Here is a 23,249-nt window from a genome sequence, read left to right as displayed (position 1 = left end):
TACTGCTACCTTACTCCTCCCTTCTCGTTTGCTTAGTACAAGTTACTCACTGTCCCCTAATTTACTTCTCTAAAATTACTACTCTACAGCTAGTAGGTTTTAAAGAATTATTTAAATTGGATGTTTTAAGATCATAAAAAGTCACATCTATAATATTTCTAAATTTTGCTGAATTTAACTATGAACTTATGTTCTTAATTTTGATGAATAACTGCAATAAATGTAAGGACATGTTTTTGATGTAAGAAAGCTCTGAATTTTGATATAATAAAATGTATCATCTTTTCTTATAGCTTTTTGCTTTGTGTTGAAGAAATCTTATTCTACCCCCAAAGCCTAAGAATATTCACTCTTACTTCTTACTAAGTTTATTTTGTTTTTGACATTTAGATCCTAAATCCATCTAGAGTTCTGTATACAGTCATGAGAAGTCAAATGGTAGGAAGATTGAACACCAGAGAAATCCAAAGAACGTGGCAAATGATAGAAGAAGAAGGTGGCCAAAGAATTTCAAGTACTCTATTAAGAAGTTAAGAAAGTAACTGGGAGTTTGGGGCCTGCCTAGGAAGATTCTAGTAAACATCCTGTGCTTTCAACTGGGACTTAACCAACCTTTTAAAATTAATTCTATATTTTTTTATTTTATTTTTTTTTATTAAATGATAGCTGTGTACATTAATGCAAACATGGGGTTCAGTGTAGTGTTTTCATATACAATTTGAAATACTTTCACCAAGCTGGTTAACATAGACTTTATGTCATTTACTGAGTTATTGTGTTAAGACATTTACACTCTAGTTTTAGAAAGATTCATTTTTGCCCTTGTAAGACAGACCATAGAGGTGATCTTTCCAATCACCCTCCCTCCACCCATCCGCCGTTCTCCCCTCCCCTCCCCTACCCCCTTCTTTATACACAATGTCCAACAAGCAGTGAAAAATTACCCAACATACCAAAAAATGAGATCAGAGCGTTGAGAAAACAAAACAAAGACAATAGAGACAACCCTACCAGAGAACCATATATTGGACTATCAGTTATAGAAATGAACTATAGTTGAGATGTTCAAGGCAAATGATGGCATAACAAAAACTTCAGCAGGAAATTAGAATTTTTAAAGAAGTGTCAAAAATAAATTCTTGAACAAAAAATATTAAACTTAAAAATAATGCAGTAGTTGGAGTCAATGTCAGATAGACATAGCTAAGTGGAGAATTACATTAATATATAATATAAGTTAGTAGAAAATGTCCAGATTGAAGTGGGGAAAAAGCAAATGTAAAATACAGAAAAGAGGATAAAGCACATATAAGATACAGTGTAAAAAGCTTAAACATTTAATCATAGTCTGAAAAATCAGTCAATAGAAACAAAACCCAGATGACTTGGATATTGTAGTTAGCGAACAAGGAGTTTAAAGCAGCTGTTATCAATATACTTAAAGATGTAAAAAGTGACAGGGCATAATGGATGACTATATGGGGAATATCAGCAATTTGTTAAACCATTAGAAAAACATGCAGTAAAACCAATGTGTGGTTCAGGAGAAAAATCTGTAGATTTCAGGGGAATAGAAGTTACACAAAAGTAGTATATATGCTCTAGGCAAAACATTAAAATGTAATGTAAGATTCTAAAACTACTTAAATAAAAGGCCAAATTTAATATTTTGCCATTGTATAGGTGTTAGTATAGGAGTAAGCTACAAGATCATAAGGATGGCCAGGTATGGTGGCTCAAGCCTGTAATCACAGCTACACCAAATGCTAACTAAAGCCACTGAAGACAGTAAAATGTAATAAAATAGACTCTTAGTAAGAATATGTAAATTATACTACATGTTTACAAAAAGGAGAAATTTTCCAACTTAGCTTCAAAAATTCTACTTTAAAAATAGGCTAAAGGATATACAAATAAAACTGTCACTACCCCTAATATTTTTTCACTTTTCCAAATACTTTAAACTTAAGAATTGCTCTTCAGCAATCCTTAACATTGTGCCACTGGACAAAGCCCTTTAAAAAAAAAAAAAAAAGGCAGAAAACTATTTAAAATATGTTTCAATATTACGTAGGGTTCATTGGACCAGAATCCATTCTCCTTATGCTTTAACCCAGCACTGGGCTAAAATTCCTTCCAGGTTTTGGGGGACACTGCTCTCACTGTCATCATCTCTGCTAGCCATAGGATAAGCTTTAGTCATTTCCCAAATTCCAGAATCATGTACATCTCACTGCTTTTCTCCCACAATAAAATGGTGGTATTTCAATTTGTCAAATTGTCTAAAAAATCAGAGGGGAAAGCACATGGTGATCTTTAACCAAATATCAAATGTATCTGTCGTATATACAGCATGAGATACGTATATGTATTCCACACATAATAACAAAATACAGTGAAGGTGATACTCTGTGGGGCACAATCCCAGAATCCAAATTTCTCTTTGAGAACTTCTCTTTAAAATAATTTACCTTTATTGAAGTAGGAACTTACCTTAAAAAGAAAAGCAAGTATCATCTCATGACAATTATAGTTCCCTTCTAAGAATGACCAATGTCATATATTTGTTACCAGGAAGTTGATAGAAGCCATGTTGTCAAATAGATCACATTTTCCAAGAGAAACTATATCAAAATAGGGCTCGTATTCCCTACCAAAGACTTAATTATGAAAGGTAATTGTCATAAAGCAAAGATGAAACCATTATAAAATTTTATGATATAAAGTAACAAAATTATGCTTCAATTTTTAATTTATTTAACAAACGCCTACCAACAATGCCTACCTATGTGTCAGGCATTGTTAATTAGATAAGACCTGGTACCTGCAATCCTCAAGGAATTAAGAGTCAAGACGTACAAAATAAACAAATTGATGTTTGCTGTATGGGATGGTTTTTCCTATGAAAGAGAGAAACTCAGAGACTGTGAGGACACAGAAAAGGGACATCTAAATCAGCATTAAGGAATCAGTAAATAATTCCTAGAAAAGACAACCTGGGCTGAGTAAGAATTGACTGAATGAGGACAACCCAGGTGAAGGGAAAACAGTCATGCACTGCATAACATTTTTGGTCAATGAGGGCCTACATATATGACAGTGATCCCATAAGATTATAATGGAGCTGAAAATTTTCTATCACCTAGTGACAATCTAGCCATAGTAACATCATAGGGCAACGCATTACCCAGGGTTTGCAATGATGCTGGTATTAACAAACCCACTGTGCTGACTTTTTAAGTGTACTCCTACTTATTTTTTTTTTTTAAAAGTTAACTGTAAAATAGCCTTAGGAAAATACTCCAAGAAGTATTCCAGAAGCAGAAACAGTGTTATCGTAGGAGACAACAAGCTAAACCATCTAGGTTTGTATAAGTATACTCTATGATGTTTGCACAACACCAAAATTTCCTAAGCACATATTTCTCACAATGTATCCCTATCATGACTGTTGCTGTTAACACAGACACAGAGGCATAAAGCAACATGGACCATTCAAGATACTTCAAGTTCTTATTTGGAGGCAAGTTTGAGAGAGGAGCAGTAACAGGAAATGAGATGCAAGAGAATGATGGAAGCCAAATCACAAAATGCTTTTGAAACAAAGTTTAAAAGTTTGAACTTTATCCAGAAAGACAGTTCTCCTAATCCTCCAACACCTACTATAAAAGATTTTAAGCAGGAAATTTAAATGAACATATTTTTATTTTTAAAATATGATTCTGACATGGAACAAGGCTAATGCAGTCATCCTAAATTCAGGAAGCAATGTCGGGAATGAAGAAGAAGGAGCAAATCAGAGCGACACAGGAGATAAAATTCACTGCACTTATGAACTAATTGAAAAAGAAGGTGGAGTGAGAAGGAATTATCTGAACTGACATGGTACTAAGAAGATGGTGATAGAGAACACAGAAGAAAGAGTGGGACTATGGCAGTACAGAGCCAGGAGGAATGACAAATTTACTTCATATTATCTTTAGCATTATGTTTTCTAAGTAGTGTCTAAAGAATCCCTATAAAATATAAATTGTATATAAAGTATATTACAAGGTGCAGTCATTATGGAAAAAACAGTACTACCATATGACCTAGCAATCCCTCTTCTGGGTATATAACTGAAATAAATGAAATCACCACCTCATAAAGACATCTGCACTCCCGTGTTCATTGCAGCATTATTCATAGTAGTCAAGATAAAGAAAACAACCTATGTGCCTGTGGACAGAATGAATAAAGAAACTGTGGGATATATACCTACAAAGGAATATTATCAGCCATAAAAAAAAAAAAAAGATCTTGCCTTTTGCCATAGCCTGGATGAAACTGGAAGACATTGTCCTAAGTGAAATAAACACAGAAAGAAAAATACAGTAGGCCCTCCATAATTGGCCGCCTCCCTATACGATCACCTCCTTAAGTTGACCTACTTTTCATAGATAACCACATACACTCAAAAGAAGACTGACCTCTAATATTGATCACCTCTGCAAGCTGTAGCTTGACCACTTGGACTATGCCACACAATATTAATTTGCCCTCTATAACTTGACCAGTTGAGTCCACTCTACACAAAGAGTAGACAGTACAGACTTTGCCCTTTAGTTGTATTATTTTTTTCTTTAATGTAAGTTCTTTTTTCATGTTTTTTTATTAACACATGTTGGATTAGGCCTAATGTCTTATTGTTTACCACATGTGGTGGAAGATGTTTTCGATGTGAAGGACTGGTCTGAATTGTAGTTACATCCTACAATTACTGAAAATGTTACAGTTAGTTGAGACATAATAGCCCAAAGGAAAACACTCAAAGCACTGATATTGAAAGAAAAGGTTGACATTATACATTTTCTGGGAAGCAGCAGCCAAAGAAAGATGCCAGAATATTTCAGTGTTAGGAAAACCATAGTTAGCAACATCCAGAAACATAAACATGAGTACTTGGAGAGAGATGGTAAGGAAAGTGGAGACCTACAGCATAAAAGAAGGAAAACTTTGCTCAAGGAAGTCAGTGAAGCCACATTAAGCTGGTTCAAACAAATGAGAGCTGTTAATGCTCAAATCTCCAGCCAATGATCTAAGCACTTGCTAAAAAATTTACACAGGAACTCAGGGTGGTAGATTTCCAAGCAGCAAGTGGCTGGCTTAAGAAATTTAAACGTCAACACAAGATCTCCCAGAAAGTCTTATATGGTGAATTCAGCGACGTTCCGGTGGAAGCTGTGGAAGAGTTCATCAATTTGTGATGTTACAGTGAGAGCTGCGGTGACCATAACATGGCCTGACATGTAAATGTTTCCAGGGAATACAGAAGGTATTAAGAGACAAAATCCCTGTGCCATGTGCTTTGCTTCATTCTGTACATTGCTCTTTGGCTTAGGAACCCAATTATAAACTTTCAGGTATTTTTGTACAACCAAGGGACCAATGTTCTATTAATCCATTCATGGGTCGATGGACACTTGGGAAACAGCCCAAGTTTGGACCCATGAATGGATTAACAAATTGTGGTATATATACACCATCGAATACTATGCAGCCATAAAAAGACAGAGACTTCACATCTTTTATGTTTACCTGGATGGAGCTGGAACATATTCTTCTTAGTAAAGTATCTCAAGAATGGAAACAAAAGTGTCCAATTACTAAATACTACTATGAAATCAATATATAACCACCTACAAATGGCAATAACCAATATATAACCATTCATACAAATGGCAAAACATAACTATAGTCTAGAAAGTAGAAGGGAAGAGGAAAGAGGGGGAGGAAAAAGAGGGAATGGGACAAGGGAGGGTATTTGGGGGGACCTCACCTAATGTGCATGAGGCAATGGTACATTTCAAAACTATTAAGAAGTGAGTATAATTGTGATGGGTGTGTTACTTAGTTCAATGAAACATTTGACATTGTGTATCAAATCACTACACTAACCCCATAAATACATCAATGTACACAGTTATGATTTAATAAAAAAATAATTTAAAAAAGAAAGAAAGAAACATGGATACTGTGTCTTCATTTTCAAAAAAAAATTTATTTAAGTTCCCAAACGTCACCAGAGGCTTCAAAGATGATGACATCTTTAATGCTGACAGGTGTGGACTCTTTTTCAAGGCAATGCCTGACAGAAGCCACCCCATGAAGGGTGGCAAATTTAAGAGCAGAAAACTCTCCAATGAATATTTCATCATTCTACTTTGCACTAGCTTAACCAGAGAGAAACTAAAGCCCTTGGTGACTGGTGAATCAGCAAAGCCTCTTGTATTTAAGAACCCGAAGCCCAAAGACCTCCCATCACTTGGAGATCAAACAGATGTGCAAGGATGACTGGTGACCTATTTGAGGAGAGGATAAGAGATACCAACTGAGAAATAAAGAAAAATAGTCTATTCTACTGACTGTAAACAATTATCCTGACCACCCATGACTGGATTATCTCATGAATGTAACAATGACATTTCGCCTCCAAACACAACCTCAAAAACCCAACCTCTTGACCAAGGCACCATCAAAACATTTAAAATGTGCTACCAAGCCCAGCTCCTGCAGTGGGTCATTACTAAACCACACACCTGTGGCCCTCCTGTAGAAGCAACTTTATCCACTGCATCAGTTAAAAACCCTTTCAATCCTACGTTGGACATTATCTGACATAATGATTTTCCTGTTCCACTTCAATGTTGGAAGACATCTAACATTTTTTTTTTTTTATTGCATTTGTTGCCCGCTCCATTTTTGGAGCCTGTCTGATGCATTTCCTCCTGGAGTCCAGACTCTAGCCAACAGATAGCACAGGTTTTACTCTCTCTGTTTCTCAGAAGGTCATGTGTTTTGATATGAGTAAGTGATTGTGAGCTGTATTCACACAATTGTGCTTGTAGAAAAATGACAGGGAGAAAATACATAAGTGACAATGATATTGCAACATGGATTTTTAAGTACAGTGAGATTGAAGGAGAGTTTTGTAATGAAAGTGAGCCAGAGGAAACTCTTCTTACATGCAGGGATATTAGTTCCAGTGAATGTGAAGCTAGTGATGAAGAAAAAAGTCATGATAATTCCAATCTGTAACAAGTAGCGGGAAGGTTTATTGTGATGGTGATGGTGATCTTATAAAGTTCCTGTACTCTATCACACGACAGGGATTGCATAAAGTGAAAATATATGGTAACAGGAACAGTTATGGCTTCAAGAAAGGATATTCCCTAGTGACCTGAAAAAAGAGTAACTTCAGGAATATGAATTTCGTGCTTACCGATGTGAAATGAAAATGATGTGCCTCTCATTCCATGCCCAGAGATTAGTGACAATGCTGAGTACATTCCTTGGCCCTCAAACACAGTTGATCACTGGTTATAGGGAAAAAACCTATCCAATTTGAAAAACTGACAGTTACTTTATAACACACAAAGTTTTGGGGAAAAGCAGACACAGATGATTAGTACTATGGATGTTACTATTTTACAAAGAGAGCCTACAAATGGTGGGAATAATTACTCTTCTGGCTGATGGTAGTTGCAGTTGTGAGCAGCTGCATTCTTTACTCATTAGGTAAGGAGAGTGGAGAAAAAGTGCAGAGATGCTTTTCTTACAGGAGAAATCTCACCACTTAGTGTGTGAGCAATGTGTGGAACAGAAATTCAAAAAAGAGGGAAAAGACCATCATCTTATGACCCTGAGGAAATGCTAAATGGGAAGATGCATTTTATAACGAATAATGAAAAAAGTCAACACAGGATTGCATGGTTTGCAGCAGAAGAAACCAAAAAAAAAAAAAAAAATGAGAGGAAAAAAAAAATTTTCTACTGTGAGACATGCAAGAGGAAGCCTAGACTTGATCTGATCACTTCCAGAATTACCATACTCAAAAAAAATTATAAACAAAAACACTTTAATTATTTTATGTAACCTAAAATACATAATAAAATCATCAGGTGAGTTCATGTTTATGTTTTTCTCTTTTAACACTGTATGGTAATTACAAGTCATTTACCAACCTCTTTCCGATCTGAGATAAATAAGAGGTAGGGAGTATGTTGGCAGCAAAAAAATTGAATAGGAAAGGGTTTTGAGTATGGCTGCTGTCCTCTGGATCAGTTCTGCTTGGAATAACGTTCAGCCAGAAATGATACAGAAATGTTTCGAGAATGCTGAATTTGACACAATCCAAGAGTACAGTGTTTTAGCCCCATCAGACAGTCCATCTCCCATGGCAGAATTCAAAGGAATAGAATTTTGCAATGGATAATGAAGTGACAACCTGTAATGAACCTGACCCAGAAGCAATTTTCTGAGCAATAATGACCCAAGTACAGGTTTGCATAAAAGTGCATGAAGCAGTTGATGAAGTGGAAGAAGCAAGTGAGAATGACACAGAAATTCAGAGACTTCAAAGAAGAGAATGTCAGGCGTCTGATAATGCAGTTGAAGTCATTGACTGTAGGAAAATCCCCAGGTATGCTGAGTGATGTAGCCAGTGTCAAAAGTGCTTTCTCTACCTACGTTTGTAATAAGAGTAAAAAACAGACCAAGATTGACTTTTTTTTTCAGAAAGAATGATTAAACTATGAGAAAACAGTACATGTATTGATTTTGTATTAAACTGAATCGGAAAATTCAACTTTTCTTTTTCTTCCAAAATAGTTTTCTGCAGCAAGTTAACATACATAAAATCATTCCTTTGACCAAAGAACACTGAGCAGTTGCTGAAATACATGCTTTTATTATGTAATGTTGACAAAACAGCAACACAGGTTATGCATAGATTGTGCAAACCATTAAAAAACAATTTAAGAAATCTAAATCTCCAAACATTTGAAAAATTAAAAATGTACTTTTGTAACAGAGAGAACAGTCAGGAAAAGGGTAAAAATGTTTCTGTCTCTTTATCTCTCCACCATTTTTTGAGAACTAAAACCTATATCCCTATAGGGATATCCTAAAAGCTATATCCCTGCCTCAGAGCACTTTTGGGGAAGGGCAGAGAAGTGTCCTTGTTCTTTGTACCACAGGAGTTGGCTCAAGGGAATTGGAATAGTCTCCAGGGATCCATGAGATTGTCTTTCACGGGAGGTAGGATTAATCAGAACCATCACCTATAATTAAACAGCAATATCCTGAATCTGAACACTCTCCCTTTAAAAGCTCTATATTTTTGTTTATGGGAAGGCCAATGGTACTTTAAGACTGTAGTCTGCCATTCTCATTTGCTGGCAAATTAATAAATTCGTCTTTCCTCTTTCTCAACGTACTTGTCCTCATTCTTCTGATGTGGGTTGGGGGACAATTGCCAAGATTTTGGTAACACTTCTGAGGTTATCAGGTCTTCAGTGTCCCAACTGTTTACAAGAAACTTTATAATTTATTTTTATATGTGTTATGTATGTCTTCAGCTTCATTACTAATTTCTCATTATTTCTATGGCTTCTCTTTGTTTATTATGCATAAACTATGGCATGATGGATCAGGGGAGGAGTTACCTAAAGGGACTGAATAACTAAACAAAAGAGCCAGTACTGGAACTCTAACCTTTGGAGTTATCTAATGAGCCACTCTGCCTCTACAAAAGACTGATGAACTCAAGCCAACAAAAACAAAACATTCAAATCTAATTCAGTAACTAACACTCTAAGGATATGCAGTTTGCTCCTGACCAGGACTAGAGTACTCACTCTCTTTGCGAACTTCCTCAAGCGCAGCAGTAAGCTCCACCTTTAAAACTGTAGCTTCCTGGGCAATCTTCTCCCCCTTGTCTAGTAAATTCCATGTTGCTTCCTCCACAGAAGCTAGAAGGACTTTGGCTCTTTTTGAACATCCTTTTTTCCTGTTGGATGGATTCTGGGGACAATTTACAAGTGTAGTAACCTAAAATTAGAAAAATTAAAACCACCTATTAGACAAATTGTAAGGAGAACACAGTCCTGAGATATCTTAGCCCAGGAAAAATGAAGGAAATACAGTTGACCCTTAAACAAACTGAGGGTTTGGAGGTGCCAAGCCCCCTATGCAGTTGAAAATACAAGTATAACTTTCAATACCACGAAAACTTAGCTACTGTTGACAGAAGGCTTACCAATAATATAAACCAGTCAAATAGCACATGTTTTGTATGTTATATGAATTATATTCTGTATTCTTACACTAAAGTAAGCCAGAGAAAAGAAAATATTAAGAAAATCATAAGGAAGTGAAATTATATTTACTAGTCATTAACTTTAAGTGGATCAACATAAAAGTCTTCATCTTCCTCATCTCATGTTAAGTAGACTGAATAGAATGAAAAGGAGGAGTTGGTCTTGCTGTCTCAGGGACGGCACAGGCAGAAGAGATGGAGGAAGAACAAGAGGCAGGGGAGGTAGGCATTCTCAGGATAAAATTTATTTTTAAAATCCACATATCAGTGGACCTGCACAGTTCAAACCCTAGTTGTTCAAGGGTCAACTGTATTTCATAGTAACATAATTCATTCTAGTACTGTTGGTACATTCCCAAAAGTCAAGTCATGGCACCAGGCGCAGCAGCAGCAGCTACCACAGAGTTCCCAACTAAGGATAGAAAGAAAGGGACAACCATAGAGGGGGACTTTAATGCACTATTTAAATAGATATCTGAAACTCCTATTACAATCTAGGCTCGAGCGTGTCACCAAATAGTCAAGCCTTATGGTAATCATCCACCACATCTTTGACAATAGACTATACATAATTCTTCCTACTCATCAGACCCTTCAAGATTTTGCTTATTGGTTGTTTATAGGGCTTAGATGTTTGTCTACTTGAATATCTGGACCCAGCTTTTTGTGAGGAACAGAGAAAAAACTTATAAGCTATGGGTGAAATATGCAAATAAAAATAATTTTTCTCTATTTTGTTCTAATTTGTTTTATTCCCACATTCATGACCCAGAGTGAAATGTGATGTGGCAAGTCTTTGTTTTTTCTCTTAGAAAATAAGAACAATCATATGTGTACATATTATCCTGTAAGACCATGTGAAGTTTAAATAAGGTATTTTGCAAAATGCCTAACATGACACAAATATTGTTTGGCATTTAACATATATTCTCTAATTCATTCCCTACATGGATGCAGAAAATTGGTTATGGGAATCTTTATCAAAGGTGTTCTGACTTAGCCTAAGCTTTTCTTACTCTTGGACATCCCCGCCCCCATGCTAAATGTAATGAAGGCAGTTGAAAAAGTGCATTCTATATGCTTTACAAGCAGCTAAATAGATTCATGTGTATTCATGGTGGATTATATAAGGATAACAATAAGCCCAATTTATTACACGGTTTTTCACAAAAGGCAAATATCTCACTGCTGTCAGTCTAATTTATATATTGAGAATTAAAATATATTTGTCCATATTAAGACAAATTATAACACCTTGTTTAAAACCTTTGTTTAAAATGAAAAATAAGTACCATTGTCTACACTGTTCCTTCAGAATGTATTTTAAGTACCACAATTCATGATGCTTCCCACTGCACATTCCTCCTCTATTGTTCAGATCCTCCATGAACCAAATGTTTTCCATAGACTAGCATGGGCTTTGAAATTAAAATGAGCATTCCAGAAATGCTTTGTTCCTTATAATAAATGCCAGAGAAGAAATGTGAAAAGAACATTGTATAAGAACACTATGCTTCCATAAAAAAAAAAAAAAAAATTGCAACTTGCAAGTTATTCACTTTCATGAGTTGTTCATGCTATGTTTTCATTTAAAATATCCCAATAAATTTATTTAATACTGATTAAATTAAAGTCAAGTGATGTTTTCAATGATTTATTTTATTTCAGAAAGTAAATATGGCTTGGCAATTCTGTGGGGAAAAAGGAAAGCTGAACATTTTTTTTCACCCCAATTCACCTAAGAGGTATAACTTACTCTCCTCTGTGACTGTGATTCACTAAAGAGATGATTCTCATCAGGGGAAGGAGGGAAGTGTGAATATTCTATTGAAAAGGTCTCCCATCTCTTGAAGGAATACCAGCAACCAGTAAAATTAGCTTTCAAGTTATTCTGTAAAATAATTTCTATATCCTTATTTCCTTTCTCAGTATAAAATCAGTTACGTTTTTACAAGGAACATAAAAACTTTTTGGAACTTGCAGCACAGATGATTCATAGGGTCCAAGCCCATGTCTTGTTAACATTACTTTTTGTTACTGATACACAACCCTCCCCTTTCCCTATTTCTCAGACTTTAGGGTTCCCTCTCACATGAAAAATCTCTAGGCTTATAGCATTAGAGAGATCGGATTGCCCACTTTTCTTTAGTCTATAAATCTGTTTCTGACTATAGAGACACACCTTTATCAGAAATACAGAAAAAAGCTCCCCATTGAAATGGTCCTAAATTACAGTCTTCTAGTAAGGCAAAAAAAAGAAATTTCTACTTTATTAATTCTTCATGTTTAAAATTCTACAAAGCCAGGTATATTTTAAATAGTGCATTATATTTACATGGTAAAATTTAGAGTAGAAAAAAATTTTTATATAATTTTTCTTAATTTGGGTGTGCTTCCCTAGATTCTCTGAAGATACTAAACATTAAATTGATAAGCTTAGTGAACCAAGCTATCAACTGTCATATATGAGGGGATCATCAAAAATTTCATGGAAAATGTATATTATGAAAAACTATGCATGGATTTCAATTTCTTGCACTAAATAAATTTATACTAACTTGTCATAACATATCTGAACAAAATCTATTCTGAGGCAAATAATAGGATAAGACATCCATCTGAAAAAAAGCCTCTATAACAACATGAATTCTGCTAAAATTGAAGATTGGATGGAAAAATGGCAAAATCAATGGTGGTTTACAAAAAGTATATGGGGGCAATGCCCCAAAGAAATCAGTGGTTTATAAATAGATAAATTATTTTAAGAAGGGATGAGGTGATATTGAAAATGAAGTCTGCAGTAACACAGATCATCCACATAAATTTTTGAAAAAAAAGATTCTGGAAAGATGGCTGACTGTTAGCAACCCTCAGCAGAGGCTCCTGGACCAGAGGGAGAAAAACTGGATGTAACTGGATTCTATGAAGCCAAAGGTGAGGACCTGAGCCAAGAAAGAACTTCAGCAAGCTGTAACTCCAAGGAAGAACATTCACGAAAACAAATTACAGGTACAAAGCCTATCAACTAGAGGATGGGAGACCCCTCCCCCAAGCAGGAGCCTGCCACAGGATATCTGTAAGTGAGCAGGGAACAAAAGACCTCTCATTTTACCTCGCTGGAGAGAGCTGCTAAGCACCAGAGCTTTCTCCAGGGAGGTCCCACTTATGAACCTAGACTCCATCCCATCAGGCATAAAATTGAAGTTATTTTCCCCCCACAAGTCCAAACTCCCATTCCACTCTTCCCCCCAACCCCAAGGCGGTCTGAAGTTCTGCCCTCTGCAGAACACAGAGTGTTTGGTCTTTTCCTGAGAGATCTGGGTATAGTGTGGACCACCAACCATCAGGATGGAATCTGTGACTAACAGGGAAGAAAGAGGGTGCGAAATAAAGGGACACTCGGCAGGAGGAGGAGAAGTCCCCTGGTTATGACTATGCCTGGCCAGTGGTGGTGGTGACCCTCGGTTCAGGCAGTTTTTGGTGGGACAGGGTATAGAACCCTTGGCTCTGATAGCACCAACAGTGGGAAAGTGGTTACCCCGTGTGGACTGAGTTCAGCAAGCAGGGCTAGTCCCTAGCCCCTGCTGGGCCTGCAAGCAGAGGCTTACCAGGTGTGGACTGAGACCTGAGGGCAAGGGCATAGTCCCCTGACTCCAACAGAACCCTCAAGCAGAGGTTTGCTGTGTGTGAAACAAGACCAGAGGGTAAGGGCATGGTCCCCTGTCTCCAGTGAAGCAGTGAGCAGAGGCTTACTGGGTGAGCTCTGAGACCTGTGGGCAAGGTGTGGTGCCCTGACTCCAACAGACCCTGGGAACAGAGGCTTGCCAGACAGTGGATTGAGACTGGTAGATGGGGCATGGTCCCCTGACTCCAACTGGTCTGGCAAGCAGATGGTAGCTGGGTGTGGACTGAGACCAGTGGGTGGGGGTGTGGCCCCTGGATCCAACTGGGCCTGTGAGCAGAGAAGCAGACAACAATATGGACTGAGTCTGGCAGGCAAAGGCATGGATCCCTGTGCAGTTGGAGACCCTTGAATCCTTTTTTATTGAGCAGGGCTTACACTGCCTGAAACAATTTAATTGGAAATCATGTTTGGGGCTATCCACTCAGGGACATTCTGAGGCTGACCTTCAAAGTTCTATAGTGGAAAAGAACTGAAGGGAAAAGAACTGGGCACTGCAGCTGTTTGTGTCTCTTCACAGTCAAGATTTAAACATAATCCCGTGGCTTCTTAGGATGGGGTAAAGTTTGGTTGATATCAAAACAGAGCTAGCTTGCACTATCTCACCAACTAGGTCCTCAGAGTCTCTGGCCAAAACTCTGAAAGGGGCCTTTGTAAGGTTGTAGGAGATACTTCACAATTACAAAGCCTAATGTTTTGGTAAGTGGCTATCTCTATTACCTAGGAACCCAATTCAATCTCACCCTACCAGTTCTAATAACCAAACAGTGGAAAATAAACATGGTGCAGACCCAACAGAAGAACTCTGGCAACATGCATAACCAGAGTAGATCAATACCCCTAAGAAATGACAAAGGAGATATAACTGAAGATGCCATGCATAGACAGATGGCAGCAATGTCAGAAGTTGAATTCAGAATATGAATTGCAAATAAGATAAATAGAATGGAACAAAAGATAGAAATTGAATTCCAAAGATTGTCTCAAGAAATTAATGAATTCAAAGACAAAGTTACCAAAGATGTGGACATAATGAGAAAGGAGATTACAGAGCTCAAGGAAATGAAAAAGTTAGTTGAGGACCTCCAAAATACAGTAGAATCCCTCAGTAATAGAGTTGACCAGGCAGAAGCTTTGAACAGTCCCAAACACTCAAAGAGGCAGACAAATGGAGAGCAAAACTGATCATTTCCTGAGAGAGTTGTGGGATCAATCCAAAAGAGCAAACATTCATCTTATAGGAATTCCCAAAGGAGAGGAGGGTCTTAAAGGTATGGATGCTCTACTCCAAAAGATCTTAGAGGAGAATTTCCCAAGCATTGCAAGACATAAAACTTCAGATAGTAGACAATTTCAGAACCCCAGCAAGACTCAATCCAAATAAAGCATCTCCTAGACACATTGTGATTAACTTTGCCAAAGATGAAGCAGAAAATTCTGCAAGCAGCCAGACTTAAGAAAAGTATCACCTACAAAGGGAGAAATATCAGAATGACTGCAGATCTCTCAGCTGAAACATTTCAAATCAGAAGAAGATGGTCATCCACCTTCAATCTCCTAAAACAAAACAACTTGCAGCCCAGGATCCTGTATCCTGCTAAACACAGTTTCATTTGTGATGAAGAAATTAAATACTTCAATGACATACAAATGTTGAAGAAACTTGCCACAACTAAACCAGCTCTCCAGGATATTCTCAGACCCATCCTCCACAATGACCAGCACAATGCTCTACCTCCAAAGTAAACTCACCCAGAAATTTTTGAACAAAACTTAACTTCCACAATGGTGAAAGGATTAAAAATGTCCACTGGACATCCGAAAATCATGACACCCCAAACACAATCAGGCTTATCAATTCTCTCAATTAATTTGAATGGTTTAAATTGCCCTCTAAAGAGGCACAGGCTGGCTGGCTGACTGGATAAATAAACTCAATTTCATCTTATCTTAAAGGATAAAAATAGGCTTAGGGTGAAGGGATGGACTTCTATAACACAGGCAAATGGAAACCAGAAAAAAGCAGAGGTTGCAATTTTAGTTGCAGATACCATTGGCTTTAAACCAACAAAGATAAAGAAAGATAAGGATGGTCACTACATATTTGTTAAGGGAAACACCCAACATGAAGAGATTTTGATAATTAATATTATGCACCCTACCAGAATGCTTCTCAATTTATAAAGGAGGCCCTAATGGATATGAACAACTTGATATCTTCCTGCACTATAATAGTTCAAGATTTTAATACCCCTTTGACAGTTTTGGATAGATCCTCCAAAAAGAAACTAAACAAAGAATATTAGACTTAAACTTAACCCTACAACAAGTGGACTTTACAGACCTCTACAGAACATTTCATCCTAATAAAACTGAATATACATTCTTCTCATCAGCCCATGGATCATCCTCCAAAATAGGACACAAGTCTAACCTCAGCAAATTTAAAAGAATAGAAATTATTCCTTGCATCTTCTCTGACCACCATGGAATAAAAGTTGAACTCAACAGCAGCAACAGGAATCTTCATACTCAAACAAAGTCATGGAAACTAATCTAAGGCTAAATGATAGCTGGGGATACTAGAAAGGTGGTCCTAAGAGGGAAACTTATAGTGTTGGAAGCCTTCATCAAGAAAACAGAAAGAGAGAAAGCCAACAACTTAATGGATCATCTCAAGCAACCAGAAAAGAAAGAACATTCCAACTCCAAATGCAGCAAAAGAAAAGAAATAACCAAAATTAGGGCAGAATTAAATGAAATCGAAAACAAAAGAATCATTCAGAAGATCAATGAAACAGAAAGTTGGTTTTTTGAAAAGATTAACAAAATTGATAAACCTTTGACCAACCTAACCAGAAATAGAAAAGTAAAATCTCCAATATCATCTATCAGAAATTATAAAGGAGAAATAACAACAGACACCTCAGAAATTCAAAAAATCCTCAATGATCCATACAAAAATCTCTATTCCCAGAAATATGAACATCTGAAGGAAATGGACCAATACCTGGAAGCACACCACCTTCCTAGACTCAACCAAAAAGAATTAGAAATCAATTCAAATTCAAAGAATTAGAAATCTTGAATGTCCTATATCAATCACTGAAATAGCATCAACATTACAAAATCTCCCCAAAAAGGAAAGTCCGGAATCAGATATCTTCACATCTGAATTCTATCACCTTTCAAGAGGAACTAGTACCTATATTATACAATCTTTTCCAAAGCATAGAAAAAGAAAGAATTCTTCCCAACGCATTCTATGAAGCAAATATCACCCTGATACCCAAACCAGGAAAGGATCCAACAAAGAAAGAAAATTATAGACCAATATCATTAATGAATATTGATGCAAAAATATTCAGTAAGATCTTAGCAAGCAGAATTCAACAACACATCAAAAAAAATTATACACCATGATCAAGTTGGTTTTATTCCTGAGTTATAGGGTTGGTTCAACATATGCAAATCTATACATATAATACATCACATCAATAAAATAAAAAACAAAGACCATATGATTCTTTCAATTGATACAGAAAAAGCCTTTGATAATATCCAGCATCCTTTCATGATCAGAATACTTAAGAATATAGGCATAGAAGGGACATTTCCTAAACTGATAGAGGCCATCTACAACAAACCCACAGCCAATATCATACTGAATGGTGTAAAATTGAAAACATTTCCACTCAGATCAGGAACAAGGCAAGGATGCCCACTGTCTCCACTGCTATTCAACATAGTAATAGAAGTCTTAGCCATAGCAATCAGGCAAGAGAAGGCAATCAAAGGTATCCAAATAGGGTCAGAGGAGATCAAACTCTCACTCATCACGGATGATATGATCCTATACCTGGTAAATCCCAGGGACTCAACTTCAAAACTCTTAGAAGTGATCAAGAAATACAGCAGCATCTCAGGATATAAAATCAATACTTACAAATCAGTAGCTTTTATATAAGCCAAAAATAGTCAAGTAGTGCCAAAGAAGATGAAATATCTGGGAATTCACCTAACAAAGGACATGAAAGATCTCTATAAAGAGAACTATGAAACTCTGAGAAAAGAAATAGCTGAAGATGTTAACAAATGGAAAAACATACCATACTCATGGCTGGGAACAATCAACATTGTTAAAATGTCCATACTTCCCAAAGAAATCTACAGATTTAATGCAATCCTACTAAAGCACCATTGTCATACTTCAAGGAACTTGAAAAAATAGTACTTTGTTTTATATGGAATCAGAAAAAAAATTCTGAATAGCAAATACATTACTAAGAAATAAGAATAAAGCCGGAGGTATCACATTACCAGACTTCAGGCTATACTATAAATGTATAGTGATTAAAACAGCATGGTACTGGCACAAAAACAGAATGGTAGATTTATGGAACAGAATAGAGAGCCAAGAGATGAACCCAGCTACTTATTGCCATTTGATCTTCGACAAGCCTATCAAAAATATTCAGTAGGGGAAAGACTCCCTATTTAACAAATGGTGCTGGGTGAACTGGCTGGCAACCTGCAGAAGACTGAATCTGGACCCACACCTTTCACCATTAACAAAAATTGATTCTCACTGGATAAAAGATTTAAACTCAAGACATGAAACTATAAAAAATACTAGAAGAGAGTGTAGGGAAAACATTTGAAGAAATTGGCCTGGGAGAATATTTTATGAGGAGGACTTCCCAGACAATTGAAGCAACATCAAAAATACATTACCAGGGTCTGATCAAACTAAAAAGCTTTTACACAGCCAAGAGCACATTAAGTAAAGCAAACAGACACCCTTCAGAATGGGAGAAGATTTTTGCAGCTTATGCTTCCAACAAAGATCTGATAACTAGAATTTACAGAGAACTCAAACTAATCAATAAGAAAAGAAGAAATAACCCCATTTCTATGTGGGCAAGAGACTTGAACAGAAACTTCTCTAAGGAAGACAGGTACATTGCCTACAAACACATGAAAAAATGCTCATCATCTTTAATCATCATAGAAATGCAAATCAAAACCACCTTGAGATATCATCTAACTCTGGTAAGATTAGCCCACGTCACAAAATCCCAAAACTACAGATATTGGTGTGGATGTCAAGAGAAGGGAATGATCCATGAGTAGAATATGAATGTTTTAACACAATAACTAAGAAAATTACATGAAGGCTATGTTGACCAGTTTGATAGAAGTGTTTCGGATTGTGTGTGAAAACACCACACTGTACCCCAGAAGTGCATTAATGTACACAGTTACCATTCAATAAAAAAAAAAAAGAGAGAGAGAGAAGGGAATGCTTCTACACTGTTGGTGGTAATGCAAACTAATACAACCTATATGGAAAGAAGTTTGGAGAACACTCAAGGAATTAAAAGTAGACCTACCATTCAATCTTGCAATTCCTCTACTAGGTATATACCCAGAAGATCAAAAATTATTTTACAACAAAGACATTTGTACCAGAATGTTTATTGCAGCCCAATAGCCAAGACATGGAAACAGCCCAAGTGCCTATCAACCCATGAATGGATTAACAAATTGTGTCATATATACACCATGGAATACTATGCAGCCATAAAAAAGATGGAGACTTCACATCTTTTATGTTTACCTGGATGGACCTGGAACATATCCTTCTTAGTAAAGTATCTCAAGAATGGGGGAAAAGTATCCAATGTACTCAATACTACTATGAAATCAATATATGATCACCTATACATTCATATGAATGGCAAAACATAACTATAGTCCAGAAAGTAGAAGGGAAGAGAATAGAGATGGGAGAGGAAGAGGTAAATGAGAGGATGGAGGGTATTTGAGGGACCTAACCTAATGTGCACAATGCAATGGTACATTTCAAAACTATTAAAAAATGAGTATAATTGTGATGGATGTGTTACTTAGTCCAATATAAGCATTTCACATTGTATATTGAAGCAGTACCCTGAACCCCATAAAGGCATTAATGTACAAAGTTATGACTTATTAAAAAATAATTTTAAAAAATAAAATAAAATACGCATAATAAGAATAAAAATCTTGACATTAAAAAAAAATACAAGTGGGATCAGGAACCCCAAAGCATTTTATCAAAGAAATATAATAGGAAATGAAATGTGATTTTGCCAGTGAGACCCTGGAGACAAAGTACATTTAAAGCAATGGCTACCAATAGATGGAAGTAGTCCAGTTAAAACACAGATATTGGCAGATGGAGATATAAACACACACACACACACACACACACACACACAAGTGGACTGATCAAGAGAAAAAGAAGTCATGGCAACAGTTTTGGGAGGATGCTCAAGGCATTTTGCTTGTTGACTTTGGAGGGCCAAAGAACAATAACATGTGCTTATTATGAGACTGAAGCCAGCAAAGCAGCCTACCAGATGGAGTCTGAGAAGCTAAGCTGAAGCAGTACAGCGAATCTCATCTGCAGAGTTCACATTCCCCCCCACACCCCTCCCCCTTGATCATCTAGTTAAGGTTTCTCCATGATTGTGAGAATGTTTAGCTCAAAAGACTTGAGGAAGTAGTCTCACATAGACACATGTATTGTGATATTGGTAGAGTAAAGGTTGCCTGACAATATGATGTTTTCTCTTAGACATTTGGTGAAATGAAAATTAACTTTCTATTGTTTTAACATGTTGCATTGTTAGAATGAAGGCTACTTTGATGTTACTTCCAATCAGATAAAATTAAAGTTTTCTACGTTTGTTTCCTTGTATTTCCATTATAAAAACTATTGGAATTGTAACTGAGGCAGATCAGAGTTAAGGAACTACTCTCACTGTTCTCAAGAATTACTGGCCTTCTCATGATACAGCTAGTTGGACTTAATCCCTGTCTCTGCATATTGGCTGGACAATGACAGGTGGCCAGACCCTCTTTGTCTGATAACAAGCGTGTTTTAAGAAAGTTAGCCAAAGCCTTAGCAGCAAAATGCCAAGAAAAACTTCAGAGTCCTTCTCCATCACCTTCCTCTCATCACATTCCTGCTATTTCTCTCATCAAACGAGGGCAACTTTGCAAGAGTTTTAACAGGAAATCATGAGGCATTCACCTTACAGTCCTTCTGACCTTTTTTGTTTCCTGATTTTAAAAATTCTGTCAATGGCACCCATTTTTCTTCAGTTAATAATGTAAAAAAGTCTACATTGACATGGTTAAATTCCCAGGACCCTCATTTCTTTAGAGATGGAATAAATGGCTGGTATTATAAGTAACAAAAGAAATAACTTGACAGAGACTGATGTGAACTAAAAATAAAATCCTAAGCTCTTTGCTAACTAAAGGGACCCTTCTCAGTCAAGAGGACCCCAGAAACAACTTAAAACCGAGTTCCCAGCCGTGATGGGTAGAAAAGATAAAGCATAGTTACATGCATATGATTCACCTTCATAAATATTCATTATTTCTCCTATAGCTTATTGAATATATATGTTTGACCCCACCACTCAATATAAAATCCTGTTCCCTTCCGTCTTTTCCTTGAAGCATGTGTCCCTGTCTTCTGAACAAGAGTGGTTCAGCTTCCCAACATGGTGGAATGGCCACCCAACAGGCTGCTCCCATTTATGAGACATAAAGCTCACCTTTCTAAATTATAAAACCTTGTTCATTTCTTTTTATTTAACAATGTTGAGAGATGAAGTTTATAAATTTTTTTAATTCTTTATTCCACAAGCTTTTTGAAGTCCCCTCAGAAAGCCCCCCCACCAAACAATGGAAACATCAAAGAACATAGAGTGAGATTGTGATTTACTGATTTACTTTCATTTATTCCATCAGTGCAACAATTGCTGTAGCGTCTCACACACTAGCTTTGTGGACAGTCTTCATTAATACCAACTGGACTAACACATTTGTATTCTATAGCCATGTTCCTTCCCAACCTAACTCTTTTTTTTTATTATTCTATCATTGTAATATAGAAAGTCCATGTTAACAGCTACTTCTTATTTATTAGCTGAAACACTTTGAATTTTAACCTTTCTTCAATGGCTCACGAGAGCCTTCAGGGGTATTTTTGTTCCCTGGAGTTAATTTTAATGTACGAAATAAAATATAAGACTTTTAAACTATGTTAATGAGCTAAAACTTCAGCAGAGTTCTAAAAGAAATTAGAAAGGTAAAAAAATAAAGCGCTCTCTACATAAATAAAACCTGCGGTCTTTCAAAGTAAAAGCCATTATCCAATCTTGGGGAGGAGAAGGAGTGTCTCTTCTTTAAGTTCTGGATAATTTCAATTGTTCCTTACTTCCTACCAAAAGCAACATTTCCAAACATACTAAGGAAGATTGAAGGATTAGGAACCTGGCAAATGCCTACCTCTAGAATAACATTCAACAGCCCCAAAACCAACTGTAATCTTTTGGTTCCTCTCAAGCCAATAAACACTTACTGTATTCAAAACAATACCTGAGACATTCAGGAAATAAACATGAATAAGTGTCAGTATGCGATAAAAGACATACACAGCTCGCTCCAATATAAAACAAAGAATGACAGCTGTTTACACTTACATGAGTACAGAAAGAGTGATGCAGGGATTGTGAACACTCTCAGTGATTAAGTAGGACTTACAAAAAGTGCCATTAAGGGCAGTTGGCATTCTACCAGGAGACAGAGAAGGAAGGGTGAGCCAGGGGAGGAAAACCATGTGCAAAGGAGCAGAGACAAGGTTTTTTGTTTGTTTGTTTTCTGAAAGTAGTAGAGAGTCAAACTTGGCAGACTCTGGGGTAAAAACAGGAAATCAGTGAGAAATAAAGCCAGGAAGTAGGGTCAGGTTAAATGTGAAAAGTTTTAAACACTAAGGAAAGAGTTAATATTTAACTTGATTCAGTAAGCAATAGGCAATTCAAACACAGCGTGCCCAGAGCGGAAGCATTCTTCCACCAACTGCCTCTCCTCCCACACCTCTAACTGAGGCAGAAACCAGACTCATCTGGGATCACTGTCTTCTCCAAGTCCTTTTCATTCATGACACAGAACCAGGGCATCCATCCCAGCCCCATCTACCAATCTGTCTTTATAAAAAGTGTATGCAATGATCCTAAAGCCTGAAAAGTGGCCTACAGTCTAGAAGCTGAAGCAGTACAGCGAACCTAGTCGGTCAAGTTCACATTCTCCCCCGCCCCCACATCCCTCTCCACTGGCTATCCAGTTAAGGTTTCTCCATGATTGTGACGATGTTTACCTTAGGAGACTTGAAGAAGTAGTACCACATATATAGCTTTCATATGAAATCTATAACCTAATAACAGCCTAAGTATATGGGGAGGGGGGAGGGAGAAAGGATGGGGGAATGGGTGGAGGGAGGATGATTGGAGGGATCACTTCTATGGTTTATCTTACAAGGGTACAAGTGAATCTTTCTAAGAGTAGAATATGATTGTCTTAACACAATAA

At 36.8% G+C, this 23,249-nt stretch overlaps 1 protein-coding gene across 2 annotated transcripts in view; it reads right to left on the bottom strand.

Moving 5' to 3' along the window:
• The window catches only part of CTNNA3 (catenin alpha 3), a 1,564,769-nt gene that overhangs the window by 1,471,057 nt on the left and 70,463 nt on the right, over positions 1-23,249 (bottom strand). For both annotated transcript variants that reach the window (XM_012801447.2, XM_003783622.3), the window contains one exon: positions 9,678-9,870. In XM_012801447.2, coding sequence (XP_012656901.1) covers positions 9,678-9,870 — 193 coding nt within the window. The remainder of the gene's footprint in view (positions 1-9,677; positions 9,871-23,249) is intronic.

The sequence above is a fragment of the Otolemur garnettii genome, unplaced genomic scaffold (assembly GCF_000181295.1).
Source record: "Otolemur garnettii isolate 467f Iridium unplaced genomic scaffold, OtoGar3 scaffold00008, whole genome shotgun sequence".
NCBI lineage: Eukaryota > Metazoa > Chordata > Mammalia > Primates > Galagidae > Otolemur > Otolemur garnettii.
The sequence above is the reverse complement of the archived record's forward strand: the minus strand, read 5'-3'. Positions and strand labels throughout refer to the sequence as shown.